Source organism: Xenopus laevis, chromosome 7S, assembly GCF_017654675.1.
Source record: "Xenopus laevis strain J_2021 chromosome 7S, Xenopus_laevis_v10.1, whole genome shotgun sequence".
Classification (NCBI taxonomy): domain Eukaryota; kingdom Metazoa; phylum Chordata; class Amphibia; order Anura; family Pipidae; genus Xenopus; species Xenopus laevis.
The window spans coordinates 104,907,343-104,924,692 of NC_054384.1; the positions used below are offsets into that span (position 1 = coordinate 104,907,343).

A 17,350-nucleotide genomic window follows, 5' to 3' on the forward strand; every position below is an offset into this window, starting at 1 on the left:
TTTTCCCACTGCTGCCTCGTAAATAGTGTTTGCAACTCATTTTCCCACTTAACCGTATATTTAGGTAACACATTATCCAATCCAGGATCAGGTAAATTGTATAACACAGATATTGCATGCTGCACTGGTGAATCTTGAGAACATAACATTTCAAAAGGAGAAGATGACAAATTGCGAGGCCAAGAACTCAACCGCTTCTTTAGCCAGTGTTGGAGCTGTGTATATTTTAATCGCAAAAGGAAAGTGTCAGCCTCTAGAGGGCATAGGGTCGGCAAAGAGATAAGCTGCTGGACGCACATTATTTCTTAATACTATGGGGCAGATTTATCAAGGGTCGAATTTCGAAGCGGAAAACACTTCGAAATTCGACCATCGAATAGACATTCGAATTAGAAGTCAGAGGATTTTATTCATTGTACGATCGTATTCCGATCGTAGTATGATCATACTTAAAAAAAAAACGATTTTATCGTACATTTTTCCTTCGAAACCCAAAAACTAAAAAAATATGCTCTGGCTGGTCCCCATAGGCTAACATAGCACTTCGGCAGGTTTAAGATGGCGAAGTATTGAAGTCGAAGTTTTTTTAAAGAGACAGTACTTCGATTATCGAATGGTCGAATAGTCGAACGATTTTAAGTAAATTCGAAGTCATAGTATCCTATTCGATGGTCAAGTATCCAAAAAATTACTTTGAATTTTGAATTTTTTTATACGAAAATTCCCTCCCTTGATAAATCTGCCCCTAAGGTTAATATCTTAAGGAGCCCATTAACCTGCCTGTAAGTATTTGTAGTGAAGGAGGAATCCAAAGAACCCAGAGGAAACTCATGAAGACATGGAAAGAACAAACAAGTTCATTGCAGATAGTGCCCTGGCTAGAATCAAACCTAGGACCAGAGAGCAGCAAGGCATGCTAAAGTATGCTGGGATGAGTAAAGTCAAGTAACAGTTTACATTTTCTGACGAATAAGGTATGGTAAGGAATGTGTAGCTGCAATTGGATATAGTACAGAGTATCTGTGTAAAAACATTTCTGCATTGTGTATTTCTCTATTAATATATAGAAATGCACAAACTCAGCTGCCCAACCAGAAAACAGGACACAGACCATCTGAGATAATATAGAGAATAATATATACATTTCTTGCCTGTGGTATTGGTACATTTTGAAACTCACAAAGCAATGTGTCTGGCACCGTAAAGGTTTCACTCAATGGGGCAAATTCACTAAGATTCGTAGTTGCGCCAGGCGTAACTTCGCCGCACTTTGCCACACTTCGCCAGGCGTAGTTTCGCCAGCGCTCCGCAAATTCACTAAAATCTGAAGTTGCGCACAGGGGTAGCGTAAGGTGGCAAAGTTGCGCTAGCGTTGATTCGCTAAGCGAAGCGAAGTTACGCTAGCGATGGTTAATTTGCATATGGCGCCAAATTCTATTTTTTTTTTGCCCTACACATGTGCCCACTGTATAGTTAAGTTGCCATGAGTTAGGAAATGTAGGGGGGAAGGAGGGGAGCCCCAAAAAATGTTTCGATCTTTTTCAGCCTATCCACCCATGATATAGAAAAAACGCCAGCGTTTTTTGGGACTTAGAAAAAATTTGAACTTTTTTTTTGAAGCAATCCCTATCTACTCTATTGCGCTTCGCCTGGTCTGAGGTGGCGAAGGAAGTCTAGCGTAAAAGGTAGTGTTCAGTACACTACACGCGTTAGTGAATTTGCGTAGTTACATCCGTAGCGAAAATTCGCCTGGCGTAAGGGTGCAAAGTAACACTAGCAAATTTACGCCAGCATTCATAGTGAATTTGCGAAGTAACCAAAATGCCCAACGCTAGCGAATTGACGCTAGCGTTCGGCGCTTAGTGAATTTGCCCCAATAAATACTGAGAACTGTTGAGGAGTTACCAAAGTACAATGTCTCACCACTAGATAACACCATTACAGCATGATATAATTACATTTGGTATAACGTTATGTATAAAGTTAAATATGGGATGAGCGGAAGGGGACTATAATTACTGGTCTTAATCATTTGGGTTTTTAATCTTTTGGAAGTCTTAGAGAGGGAATGCACAGATTTGTATCACACAGGGCTGCCCGATGATATTATTTGCTCGCCTGATGCTTGTGCTCAAACAAATATGTTTGTATATTTATGTACCAACTATTTAGAGTTAGTCAGAGGCTATAGGCTATTGCTTAGCTTTTCTAACTAGTGAGCCATGAAAACGAGAATCTAGAACTGAGGAAACAGATTTTTCTGTATTTAATTTTGACATCTTGCTTGGGCCTAGACATGTTTTTAGTTTCTCAGGTACCCTCAGTCATGTAATTTGTGCTTAGTGATTGGCGAATCTGACCAGCCAAAATTCGCAAAACGGACATAAAATTCACCAAATTCATTTACCGTAAGTTAATGGCAACAATTTTCGTTGACATGCAACTATGGGCATTGTTTTGAAAAATTTTGCTCCCCTCTATTTGTATTCTGAAAAACTTCAGTCACTCTTTACTGCTGTACTGCAAGTTGGAGTGATATCACCCCCTCCCTTTCTCCACCAGTAGCCCATCAATAGAACAATGGGAAGGTAACCGGAAAGCAGCTCCCTAACAGAGAACAGAATCACTTGTACTAGTGGAGCCACACCCAGACAAGGCAGAGAGGATTATAAAAAACCTTTAGGGCAGAGACACATACTCAGTTTCGGGGAGATTAGTCGCCTAGCGACAAATCTCCTCTTCTTCAGGGTGACTAATCTCCCCGAACTGCCTCCCACTGGCTAGAATGTAAATCGCCAGCAGGATGGCAATCGGTGCACTTCGCTTTCCAAAGTTGCCCGAAGTTGCCTCACGGGGAAACTTCGGGCGACTTCGGAAAACAAAGCGCTCCTAGTGCCATCCCGTTGGTGATTTAGATTCTAGTTGGCGGAAGGCAGATCAGGGAGATTAGTCGCCCTGAAGAAGAGAATAAAAAGTCCGAAATAGTCCGATTTTTGGGGTAATTCCAGCACAGACGACAGAAACTTCCAAATAGGATAAGGACCTCTCCCATTGAGTTATATACAACTTCAGCAGGTCTGAGCTGGAGTATTTTCAGATTCTGACTTTTTCCATCCTCAGGGTATAATAAATCTTGAAAAATATGAGTTTTTTTCCACTAACAATTCATATCTTTTAGTTGAAAAACCTCACATTTTTCAAGTTTTTTTGAATTCGGACTTTAATAAATAATCCCCTAAATCCTCGGCTATGGACACAGGCTGTTGTCAGCCTACTAGCTAACTGGCTAACACGGTTTCACAGTTTTTGTATAGATAAAAATGTTGTTATTTATTCTATAACCCATGGAAAGTTGCCACCCTAATTTGGGCTATTTAGGGACAAAGTTTAGGACATATAAGGGGTTATTTATCAAAACCTGAAATTTTCTCACTATTTTCTGAAAACCACTCCGACCGGGAAGACTCAATAAAATCATGAAAAAAAATCTGAATCTTATGATGTCTGATTTGATGCCTGTCATCGGGACATCTGCCATTGACTTCTACATGAACTCAGCAGTTCTGAGTTGGAGTACTTTTTTATTCAGAATTTTTACACCATTGGAGTTTAATAAATCATGAAGAAAAAAACTTTTTTCCTCCGAAAAGTCCAACCAGAATAAAAAATCGGATTTTAATAAATAGCCCCCATAGAGTGTATCAAGGTATCGGGGGATTCTCCTAGTACTCATTAGTAAAAATCCAAGTTCCACTGTGTCTCCTCCAGTTACATTGAGTAGGAGAAACAATAGCTTCGCTGAAAGCAGTTAGTTGGTGAAGTGCTGGCTCTTTCTAAAAGCAGAATCAGACACAATGAACAGAGATAGGGTTGAAAAAAGACCAAAACTCCATCAAGCAAATGCACCCCAACACCACTGAAATGTTTTTGAAAAATAATTCCAGTACATGTAACCATTTATTGTAAGAGGTCATTTTATTTAAAAATCGGTCATCAATAACTTAAAACATGATAGGGCCTACAGAGCCAGGTCACATCGCTAATACTGTACATTAGGGTTCAGAGGCAAAAGGTTCTTCACAAGCCGTTCAATACATTAAGCAGCATGGCGGTCAGAAGGATAAATAAATTGGTAGTAAATGTATCACCTTTGTCGGGTGTTGTCTGGTCATTGCCATCGATTTTGGGAATATGAGATGTGTTGACATTAGAGGAATCTCCAGTAGTGAGACCCTCTGAAGATGTACTTGCATTACGGTTCCAAGGACTGTCAACATTCGTATTTGTAGAATTGCCCGTTGAAGAAGAACCAGGGCTACTGCCATTGCTGGAGCCATTCACACTGCTGCCATTACCAGCTCCATCATTAACATTTGTACTTGTAGAATTGTCCATTGAAGATAAACCAGGGCTACTGCCATTGCTCGACCCAGGGGGAGACTGAACTGGATTTGATACACTACCTACGATGCCAGAGCCATTTATGCCACTGCTGTTACTAGTGCCGTTAATGATGGTGTTAACTGGCAAAGATGTCCCATTAGAACCACTGACATTACCAGTAGTACTACTTCCATTAGCTGAAGGGCTGGCTCCAGTAACAACTGCCCCAGCATTACCAGTACCTGAACTAGAGCCATTTAAACTGTTGGCAGTGCTGCTGTTAGAGGTAGTGCCATTTATGATGGGCTTATTTGGCAAAGATGATCCGATGGGCACATATGAACTATTAACATTACCAGCAATACTACTTCCATTAGCTGAAGGACTGGCTCCAGTAAGAACTCCCCCAACATTACCGATACCAGTATTAGAGCCATTTACACTGTTGTTAAAGGCAGTGCCATTAATTATGGGGAGATTTGGCAAAGGTGATCCGATGGGCACATATGAACTATTAACATTACCAGTAGTACTAGTTCCATTAGCTGAAGGGCTGGCTCCAGTTACAACTCTCCCAACATTACCGATACCAGTATTAGAGCCATTTACACTGTTGTTAAAGGCAGTGCCATTAATTATGGAGAAATTTGGCAAAGGTGATCCGATGGGCACATAAGAACCATTGACATTACCAGTAGTACTACTTCCATTAGCTGAAGGGCTGGCTCCAGTAAGAACTCCCCCAACATTACCGATACCAGCATTAGAGCCATTTACACTGTTGTTAAGGACAGTGTCATTAATGATGGGGAGATTTGGCAAAGGTGATCCGATGGGCACATAAGAACCATTGACATTACCAGTAGTACTACTACCATTAGCTGAAGGGCTGGCTCCAGTAAGAACTCCCTCAACATTACCGATACCAGTATTAGAGCCATTTACACTGTTGTTAAAGGCAGTGCCATTAATGATGGGGAGATTTGGCAAAGGTGATCCGATTGGCACATAAGAACCATTGACATTACCAGTAGTACTACTCCCATTAGCTGAAGGGCTGGCTCCATTAACAACTCCCCCAGCATTACCAGTACCTGAACTAGAGCCATTTAGACTGTTGGCAGTGCTGTTGTTAGAGGTAGTGCCATTAAAGATGGGCTTATTTGGCAAAGATGATCCGATGGGCACATATGAACCATTAACATTACCAGTAGTACTACTTCCATTAGCTGAAGGGCTGCCTCCAGTAACAACTCCCCCAACATTACCGATACCGGGATTAGAGCCATTTACACTGTTGTTAAAGGCAGTGCCATTAATGATTGGGAGATTTGGCAAAGGTGATCCGATGGGCACATAAGAACCATTGACATTACCAGTAGTACTACTCCCATTAGCTGAAGCATTGGTTCCAGTAAGAATGCCCCCAATACCAGTGATTACTGGTCCAGATTGATTTAGGCCACTTGCAGTGCCGTTGCTGCCTCGGATATTAGCAGCACTGTTATTGACCGCCCCACTGTTAGATAAAGAGGATGATGTATTGGAGGGACTAGAACTGCCTAAATTGATTGTATTATTACTTCCATTCCCTACATTGTTGGCTCCAGATGACATGTTACCAGCGCCAGATGCACTGCTATTGACTGGTACAGGCACAATCAGACTACATGAGCTACTGTTACAGATGCTGCCGTTACCCCCACCAGGGTTAAGTAATGGGGGTGAGGACACAGTAGAGACACTGGCATTGCCTACATTACTACTCCCATTCACAGAAGATCCATTGTTGCCTCCTGGCAAAGCATTGTTTGTGCCGTTGACAGTACCATTGTAGACCAGTCCATTATTAACTGTAGGCAAGGGGCTGCTTTGGACACTTGTATTGTTTTGGGTGGTTAGGCTTGTGTTATGTAATGTACTGTTGCTAACAGGACCTGAATTATTGCTGAAAACCCCTGGATTCGTTTTAGGGGAACTAGTAGAAGTAATGCTATTGTTCACACTACTACTATTAATATTCATAACTGGTGAAGTAGCTGTTGGTGTGTTGAGAGGGTTACTCGTTGGTGCAGTTTTAATAGGAGGATATCCATCAATAAGGAAATTGTTTTCTGTAAATTTGTTGTTACAAAGAGTTCCATTGCAGCATTGTATAGAGGCGTTGTTTAACTTTTGTAGGAGGGGCAGGGCTGAGCTTTTGCACAGAGCAGGGTTGGCACATCCTTTTAAAATCATAACGTTCGGTGTCCCACCTAGATAGAAATGGAGAAGTCAGAGACCGCTGATCATGATACCAGAACCATTTATACCAATGTTGTATGGCAATGGGATAACAGGTATAGTAGGGAGAGATGGTGCCTATAGTAACAGTGGGATAATAGTCTCTGGGAAGGGAGTGTGACTGTGGGATAGCAGGTATAGTAGGGAGAGATGGTGCCTATAGTAACAGTGGGATAATAGTCTCTGGGAAGGGAGTGTGACTGTGGGATAGCAGGTATAGTAGGGAGAGATGGTGCCTATAGTAACAGTTGGATAATAGTCTCTGGGAAGGGAGTGTGACTGTGGGATAGCAGGTATAGTAGGGAGAGATGGTGCCTATAGTAACAGTGGGTAATAGTCTCTGGGAAGGGAGTGTGACTGTGGGATAGCAGGTATAGTAGGGAGAGATAGTGCCTATAGTAACAGTGGATAATAGTCTCTGGGAAGGGAGTGTGACTGTAGGATAGCAGGTATATTGTTGGGTAGAGATGGCTCCTATAGTAACAGTGGATAATAGTCTCTGGGAAGGGAGTGTGACTGGAATAGCAGGTATTTTAGGGAGAGATGGTGCAGATAGTAGCAGAGTGATAATAGTCTCTGGGAAGGGAGTGTGACTGTGGGATAGCAGGTATAGTAGGGAGAGATGGTGTCTATAGTAACAGTGGATAATAGTCTCTGGGAAGGGAGTGTGACTGAGGGATAGCAGGTATAGTAGGGAGAGATGGTGCCTATAGTAACAGCTGATAATTGTCTCTGGGAAGGGAGTGTGACTGTGGGATAGCAGGTATAGTAGGGAGAGATGATGCCTATAGTAACAGTGGATAATAGTCTCTGGGAAGGGAGTGTGACTGTGGGATAGCAGGTATAGTAGGGAGAGATGGTGACTATAGTAACAGTGGATAATAGTCTCTGGGAAGGGAGTGTAACTGTGGGATAGCAGGTATAGTAGGGAGAGATGGTGCCTATAGTAACAGTGGATAATAGTCTCTGGGAAGGGAGTGTGACTGTGGGATAGCAGGTATAGTAGGGAGAGATGGTGTCTATAGTAACAGTGGATAATAGTCTCTGGGAAGGGAGTGTGACTGTGGGATAGCAGGTATAGTAGGGAGAGATGGTGCCTATAGTAACAGTGGATAATAGTCTCTGGGAAGGGAGTGTGACTGTGGGATAGCAGGTATAGTAGGGAGAGATGGTGCCTATAGTAACAGTGGATAATAGTCTCTGGGAAGGGAGTGTGACTGTGGGATAGCAGGTATAGTAGGGAGAGATGGTGACTATAGTAACAGTGGATAATAGTCTCTGGGAAGGGAGTGTAACTGTGGGATAGCAGGTATAGTAGGGAGAGATGGTGCCTATAGTAACAGTGGATAATAGTCTCTGGGAAGGGAGTGTGACTGTGGGATAGCAGGTATAGTAGGGAGAGATGGTGTCTATAGTAACAGTGCATAATAGTCTCTGGAAACCTTGGCCTATTTTAGTGCTTCACCACCTTCAGAAATGCTCTTATTGGGGACTTGGCAAGTTATTCTGGTTCTGCAAAGTTGATATCATCCCTCTATTATGCCCCCCTTCATCTTCCCCATCAACATTTTTCTAGAGAAAACAAATTACCTTGCACACTCACGCCTGCTATTTCCATGCAGGAAGTGAGATCTCCATAGCACTTGATCTTCTGGGAATTGTCTGCGGAACACTTTTTGCCATTGTCTGTCTGACAGCTATAACATTCTTTTCCATTGGGCAATTTATCTTGATTAGGGTAATCTGGAAATAAAGGCAAGTACTTAAATGTGTGTATTCATTTTGTATTAAATATACAATAGCTGTGGCGACATGATCATTGATGATCAAGAGGCCATACAATAATAATTTATATTGAGCAATATCCCCCTTACCTGTCTGACTGTTACAAAAGTTGTCTCCACAGCACTGTACTGACAGAGAAGTATTTTGGTTAGAGAAGCGAAGGTCACTTTTACACGCTGGGAAATTGCCACATCCCTTAAGATTGGTGTCTGAAATGTCACCTGTTACAATAAGAAATATCATTAGTTACTTACAGTTTCGGTATTTACAGTATATGCTCAATCCTCAGTACTTACAGAGGGGCTCAATTTTTAGGCTTTGGGTTGAGGGTAAAGAAAGCATTTCACAAGTTGGTCCTGGGTGGAGTAATTGCTCCTCAGTACTTGCTCTTTAAATACAAGAGACAAGACTAAAGCACAGCAGACTGTCTCCAGGACAAACTCCATACTGGGAGCTGCTCTCCTTCTTTTGTCTACTGTAAACCATAGTCTTCCTCTGTTCTGTTATGAACTCATAGGTATTTTCTCTTTGTTCGATCTTCAATTCATCCTGTTGAGCACTGATGGACATAGAAACGTGATAGAAGAGTAATGGTACCTGGTCTTCTCTTGTATATTGTAGGCCATTATTTAACTCTCTTAACATTTATACTTATATTTGATTATTTGGACAAAATACCATGTTTATTCTTTGGGGGAATGGTTATTACTGGAGAGTAGAGTGTTGGCCAAAGTGTAACTTATTATTGGTCTGCTCTTGAACAGAATGTAAAATATATTGGGTTTTGATACTTCAATAAGTTTCTGACTGCACAGCGAGTGTGGGAGCTGCTAAGCGAGTGCTGCATGTGATCTAAAGGGGTTATTTACTAAAGGGAGGACCACATCTAAGAAAAGGAATCCTGATAAAACGGGACCATCTGCCATTGACTTCTACATGACTTCGACAGGTTTTAGCTGAAATATTTTCAAATTCAGATTTTTAACAGATTTAGAGCATAATAAATCTCAAAAAAAATCAAGTTTTTTTTCCTCTAAAAATGTGAGTTTATAACTCAAACAGTTAAAATTGAAGGTTTAATAAACATGCCCCACTATGCTAGGTAAGTTCCCAGATCTGGAGGAATTTGAACCCATTAATATCCCCAAAAACCGAAAATTGGGACTTTCATGAATTATGTGCCTACTAAGCAAATAGTCAGGGTATCTCACTGAAAAGAATGGAGTAACATTTGAAGCATGTAAACCTGATGCACAAGTTATGGTGGCTTCATTTGTAATTATGAATCTAAAACATGCTCTCATGCCATACAATTTATTAATCTGATGGTCTTTATTGTGATGTGTGTGTATTAATATTTCCTTACCCAATGTCCCTTTAATTCTCATATCCACACACTGTTTCTGCTCTCCGCGGCACGACAGCTCCCGCATCATATCACTGTCACAGTTCTTCCCAGGCGAGATGCAGCTAAAGCAGTTGAGATTATTTATTCGTTCCACGAAATCTGAAAATAAAATACAAGCGTTACTCTTTAAGCAAGTGTCATTTCTGCAACACCAATCAGGATTCTGCAACATGGTTACTGGCAGCACTCTGATTGGACATCCTTTTTCAATCAGTGAACAGTCCATAAACTGCCAATCTTTATAGGGATATTTTCAGAAGGTGGTAAGGGTATGAAGGAGATAAAGTAAGGAAAGCAGGCTTGAGAGAAGGCATGGAAGATTTAATGGGTCATTCACAATGTGTGAGGACGGGCCCTATGGCCAATGTTAACGACAGCCTTGGGTAAGCCAATGCTACAGTGCTCAAAACTTGCACCAAATTTTTTATCCAGTGCAAGGTACAGAGATCAGGTCTGAATGAACACTTAGGGGGCAGCTTTGCACCTCATAGTGCCCTTACACTGGGGGGTATAGTAAATCAGTGTTGGACGGGGATGCCAGGGGCCCACCAGAAAATATTAGCCAGAGGGCCTACTATCAAAACTATTATATCAACTCTCCTCACTCAACCTCATTATTCTCCTAGTCTCTTTTCTCTACATACTTTATTCTTCCATTATTAAGCCTCTTTGTTCCCAAAAAGAAATAGGGAATGACCATGAAATAGACCAAATGGTTAGAAACAAGAGGCCCACCGGGAGTTTTCCTGATATCCTGGTGGGCCAGTCCGACACTGTAGTAAATGACCCTACAGGGCTATGGGAGAGGAGATTTAAAAAATTAATTCCAACAGGGGCGGAACTACCTGGGGAGCAGGGGGTGCAAGCGGGCCAGGGCCCGCACCCCCTCAGGGCCCCCCGGCAGTCCGCCCATCCCAAGTTCGGCGGCCAGTTCCGGGTGTACGGAGGGGGGCGGGGGCCCGGCTGCGCGTCCTGCACCAGGGCCCGCCCCCCTCTAGTTCCGTTTTTGAATTCCAACAAATGATAGTTTACTAATCAACTACTGATATTGACCTTGGAAAGAATCTGAAAATCATTGAACTATATCATCATGGTGATTGGTCACATAGAAAGATGTTTCTTTAGAAAAAATAAGTTTTGAGATGCGCTAAATTTCCCTGTTGTGCTGCTATTAATTCTTGACCAATGGACTCAGATGACATCAGCAAAAAAAGGAAATGATGCAAAATATCATCACACATATCCCCATTATATTTTTTACAAGTAAATATTTTTAAACTACATCATTTTGTTTTGCTGAAATCAGTGTTTATCAAAAATTACCCACGAGAGGCTCCCTCACCTGAAGACACGTAAAAATGAGTAAAAAATCAAGGATTACCGAATTTGGTCTGATTGTTGCAGAGGTCAGAGCTGCATGTCGTCTCCTGCAGGGAAAATCTCACTGTTCGACTTGGGGAAAAAAAAGATGCTCTCGAGGGTATTGGTGTATTAAGGCAGGATTTAGAGACACTTCTATAGGAAAGGGGAACTGCAGAAAAGAGAAAAAAAAACATATATTAGAGTTATTATACTGATTATTTTTTAAAACAATTCACAAAGTATACCATTAAATCCATCATACAGATTACAAAGTTATTATGTTTGCAAGAGATTGGTTTATGCAGACAAAGCAGCTATTGTTTATTTACCTATATCCTTCTGCCATTGACTCCTTCAGATCAGATACTGACCTCAACTAGTCTACAGAAATATCTGATACAAGGTATTGCATTTTATTCTAAGGGGAAGGACTAATGTACACAGAGAAGCCAGATTTGTCTGAAAACCTTTGCAGCGATAATATTTTCCAAAGATTTTGCCAGTTTTGAATAATTCCCCAATGTTGTGAAGGAATGTAAACTCAATTAACCATAATTATATCGCTATTTAGTATGTTATTGGTTAGGGTTTTTTTTTTACTTCAAATAAAGTCACAATGAAAAAAACTAAAATTTTTGCTTATTTAAGAAAAAATTTGAATGCAAAAATTCAGTTGAATACATATCATGAAAAAAACTAGATTGTTTTTATGTAATGGCCTTAAAAACTCAAATACCTAAATTTTTTGAGTTTATAGGCTTAGAAACACGAATTGTGAGTATACAAATTCGAATTAAAACTTGAATTTTAAAAAAAGGATAGAATTTTGCCTAGGACAACTTCCAATTCGAGTTTTTTTTTGCTTAATAAATACCAGACATTTTTTTAAAAAAAAATTGTGCAAAAAAATTCAAATTGTGGCAAAAATTCTAATGTGAACCTTGATAAATCACCCCCTAAAAGAATAACACATTTGTGTGTGTTTATTTAATAAACTCTAAATATATTGTATAAGGAAAATTAACAGTGAAATTAAACAAAAAGATAGTGACAGGGAAGTGGCAAACTTACAGGAAGATATTGTGAGGACTGATGTGCTACAGGTGGCATTTTCCCCATGGCAGGTCACTTTTCCTTTACATCCTTTCTCACCCATACAGTTGTAGCAGCTAAGAGCGTTGCCTGAATGAAGAAAAGTGATTGATTATTTAAAAAAATTTCAAATGAAAGTGTATAATAAGGGAAGGAGAAGACACTGATGACCCTGATAAGGAAAATGATGGGAATGTTTTTTTTTTTAAATGTACTTCTGCAAGTAGGACTCATGACAAGCCTTTAACATAAACTTTAAGCAGTTTCCCAGACCAGTAACGTAACTAGAGGGGGTGCGGGCCCTGGCCCGCTCGCACCCCCTGCACCCCTGGTAGTTCCACCACTGTCCCAAAGTCTTTTTTTAAAACATGGTTCATTGTCATTGAAGTTAACCAATCTAGGGGGACTAAATTACATGATGATGATGATGATCCAAGCTTGAAGAACATTTATTATAAGATTTGGAGTCAATCCTTTTCTTTTTTCCAAGTTAGACCTTGGATTGTAGCAGTATATTTTTTATAGTCATAACTTTTTTGTTAATAAATGGAGGTAAGTGGAGACATCGACTAACCCCTTGTCATTAGGAAGATAAGGGGGTTATTTATTAAAATCCGAATTTTACTATTTATATATTAATAAATAAAAAAATCTGAACAAACTAGAATCCATGATTTACCCTTATTTATCATTAAAAAAAACTACAAAAAACAAAAACCGTGACTTTTTCGGATTGTTGCACGAAAAACGCAACTTTTTCAAATTGTCGCACGAAATAAATAAATTTTTTCAGATTTGGCGATCAAAAAGTCAGAATTTTTCATGAAATCGACAGAAAAGCCCGAAATGTTCGCATTATTATATGAAACCCAGCACAGACAATAATATCTTCAAATTGCAAATAGGACCTCTGCCCTGACTTCTACAGGACCTCGACAGGTTGAAGATGGACTATTTTCAGATTTGGATTTTGCATCCTCAGGGTATAATAAATCTCAAAAAAAATCGAGTTTGTCTTTCCAATAAAAATTCCGATTTTATAGTAAAAAAACTAGATTTTTTCGAGTTTATACCATTCAGACTTTAATAAATAACCCACCTATATGAGAACACAAAGTAAGGTCTTAGAAATGCCCCGAGTAGATCATTAGCAGCCTACTGACATGGCATTAAAATATGAGTTCAAAACTACAAAGGGAAGCTTGAATCCATTAACTTTCAATATCCCTACTTTAGGCATGAATAGAATTACCCAGCTGGGAATAGGCAACTTTAGGGAAAAATATTTTTAAATCAAAAGCGAAGAATGAGAATCGTTTTCAGAGGAGATATTCAGAACAGAATACTAATTACATTTCGAGAAAGCTTTTGGACTAATTTTAGGCAGAATAAATAAAAATAATAATTTTGAAGTTACAGTATGTGTAAATGTAATTGCAGCTAAAAGCAGTGCCTACTTGAAGATGGTAGTGATCATCCCATCACCTGTATTTATTCTTTATAAGGTGTGGTTATGCTGTACTAAGCCGATATTTTAGTGTTAAACGCCAGCTCTGCCCAATATACACCTATGCATAACAATAATTATGTTGTGAGCAAGTGATAAGATAATTACCACTTTCTTTTGCCTTAAAGCCTTTTTCATTTGGCAAAATGAATTGGAATAAAGCGTCTCTTCTTATTTCATAAAAATTCCCATACCCAGCCCTTTATTTACACCAAACCCAGAATCACTTTTCAAATTCTGTAAAGGCTATAATTCACTGGAGAGAACCAAGCAAACAGCAGAAGCAGAAAAAACAACCGTGCTTGTATTCTAGGAGGAACTTTCTTTATTTCTTTTTCTCATTATCTTTTCCTACCTAAACTATTTCTCAATGGTATAATCAGGGGATGCATTATGGTTGCAAGAGAATAAGCTAATGGTTTGCTTTTAGATCAGTGATCCCCAACCAGTAGCTCAGGAGCAACATGTTACTCACCAACCCCTTGGATGTTGCTCAAAACAGGTGCTTATTTTTGAATTCCAGGCTTGGAGGTAAATTTTGGTTGCATAAAAACCAAGTGTACTGCCAAACAAAGACTTCTGCCGCCTGCCAAACCACACAGGGACTACAAAATAGGCAATCACAGCTTTTATTTTGTACCACCCAAGAACAATTTTAATGTTTGCATTGCTCCCCGACTCTTTTATACATTTGAATGTGGCTCATATGTAAGAAAGGTTGGGGACCCCCATTATAGAGAATGCATCAAGCTATGTGCCTGTAACATAAACACAAGGAAACTGCTATGCAATATTCAACACAGAGAGAACGGTGGTTTAACCTAAGCCTCCCCCGACAGATCCTTGTGTTCCTAATGTTGAATATGTCTCAGTAGTAGATTGCATTTGCATTGCACTGTTCTGATTTTAACAGCTATCCTTTATTGTTTTTGCTATAAACATCTTCCACAAAATGTGTAAGCTCTTCTGGTCAGTAATGCAATAACTTCAAAACAAAAAGCCAACAACAAATGACCTATCACTTTTGATAAGGCGGTTGCACCCAACGTAATCTTTATATACTTGAGACTCAAGTCACCAATGCTCATTATGCAGCCAATTTGCCCCTACAATCAATCACAGTAAATATTTTGGGCACTAATTGTTAACATGGGTCCAGTAGAAACCCCATAATATCAGTGCCTGTTATTCTGTATTCTCCAGTCCAACAACTGCAAAGATTCTTCATCTACAACACAACAGGTTCTCTTCAATGATGACTTACCTGGATCCATCAGGACTAACAACCCAAACAGCAAAATGATTATTCCCATGATGTGTGGAGGCACCTGTAATGCAGCTTGAAAGCTTCTCCCCAAGATGCAGAGAGTTGCCTAAATACATCTGGTCCTCTCCCTACGTCATATAACAGATACACCTAAAACTCCACACCCCAGCAAACACCTCACCCCCTGTGTCCTTCATGAATAATGCAAACTGAAATTATTCCTGCAATTAATTAAAGTTTTGCAATAAAAACTGAACTGTCTGGTTTGAAATAAATATATATATATATATATATATATATATATATATATATATATATATATATATATATATATATGTATATGTATATATATATATAGATATATATATATATATATATATATATATATATATATATATATATATATATATATATATATATATATATATATATTCCCTATGATGGAACATGAATATAGAGTGAGAGGTTAAGGAACGTGAATTCTCTTCCATTGGGATAGTCTATTCAATGCATACTATGGTACTATGGCAAATTTATTGTCTTGCTCAATTCTCTTTATATTATATTAAAGTGAAACAACCATAATTTCATTAATCACCAACATTGCGTTATGCAAAGCAGTTATACAATAACATTAAATACACTGTGACATCAATCATGTTCCAAGTAACTTCAGGGTGTATTTTTTTTGTTTTTTTTGTTTAACTTTTAGAGGTTTTCAGATTTTTTTTTTTACTTGTAATTGTCTGAAAAATTCCTAGAGGTTTTAGGGATAGATGTATTTTTTTTTCAGCACTTCTTTCCATTTGTACTTTATATATTCGGATCTTGTAATGACTTTCATGGCGTTTGTGGTTTTATAGAAATAGAAAGTTTCGGCAGGTTTGAGATGGAGTACTTTTTTGTTCTGACTTTTAGCAGCCTCGAGGTTTTTCATGGCATTTTTGGTTTTATATAAATAGAAAGTTTTAGGGGGTTATTTATTAAAGCCCGATTTTTTCTGGTCGGAGTTTTCAAGGGAAAACACTTTTTTTTTTCCAGAGGAAAAAAATAGAATTTTTAGTGATTTGTTAAACCTCGAGGCTGCTAAAAGTCAGAACAAAAAAGTACTCCATCTCAAACCTCATGCAGAAGTCAATGGCAGATGTCCTGTTTAAAATTAGAAGGTATCATGATATGTGCTGGGTTTTGTACAATTATACAATTAATTTGTGGTTTTTGAGCAATAATCCGGAGTTTTCGGGTGTCAAATCCAACAAAATCGCACGATTCTAAGTCTTTTCCCACACCAGATTTTTTCAAGTTAATCGATTATGGTAAAAATGCGGATGGGAGTTTGGTGGTGGTTTTACGAAAATAGTGAGAAATTTTCAGATTTTATTATATAACAACTAATACCACTAAATTGTTACTTTTAATAAATGGTCCGCCAAATGTTGATGTCAGCAAGACTAGAAAATATTTGTTCAATGTTTAGAGCCAAAATTCTTTCCAGGATATCCACCCCCCAAAATTTGTCTTAATTATGAAATAATGCAATTCTACTTTGATCCCTCAAGGGTTTTTCATGTGAAAACACTGGGAAACTTCTAGATATGATAAGTAGAAGCAGAGCCAACCGGCACTCGAATGGATCCACAGGATCCATGGGTGCGAAACGCGTAGGGCTGATGGAGATGATACATATATTTTTTAACTTTGTATAAATAAAAATATTTTTTTAACTAATCCTCTCTGGTTCTGTGGATCCGTTTGAGTGCTGGTTGGATCTGCTTCTACTTATCGTGTGCTATACTGCTCCCTAAAGGTGGGGGTCTGAGGCTGGAGCACCCGGACCACATTTACTATTTGGTGAGTCATTTACAAATTATTCTGGAGCACCACGTCTCTCTTAACTATAGCAATGAAACTTCTAGATAATCCAGCTAGAATTGCTGCGCAGGCTGTATCTTATTTATATGCAATAAATTGCCAGTCAGCTGAGCCCATCCTCTTGCATTTATTAGAGGTGTTGCAGGTTTTTGAAGGGATGAATTAAGTTGGATTACCCTGTAAATGAATCATTCCAATACATACGGTGTATGATATTTCCAGTGGGAGTAGTCTGAGTATGTGCACAGCTGAAATGGGAAAAAATTTAACAATTCTGAAGCTCAGAATTTACCATCCTCAGGCAGCAAACGATCAGCTGTTTGTACAGGAAATTGTGGTGATGATATACAATATGCCTAAATAGCTCTGAGCACAATGACAATAACATTTA

At 39.1% G+C, this 17,350-nt stretch overlaps 1 protein-coding gene across 1 annotated transcript; it reads right to left on the reverse strand.

Moving 5' to 3' along the window:
- Positions 1-4,077: 4,077 nt before the first annotated feature.
- Positions 4,078-15,164, reverse strand: LOC121396055 (uncharacterized transmembrane protein DDB_G0289901-like). The gene is made up of 7 exons (XM_041570649.1): positions 15,085-15,164; positions 12,293-12,403; positions 11,241-11,390; positions 9,818-9,958; positions 8,541-8,672; positions 8,257-8,409; positions 4,078-6,638 (listed from the first exon to the last, which is right to left on the reverse strand). Exons 1-7 carry the CDS (start codon positions 15,131-15,133, stop codon positions 4,078-4,080), a joined length of 3,297 nt encoding a protein of 1,098 aa, XP_041426583.1. The 5' UTR covers positions 15,134-15,164.
- Positions 15,165-17,350: the final 2,186 nt, after the last annotated feature.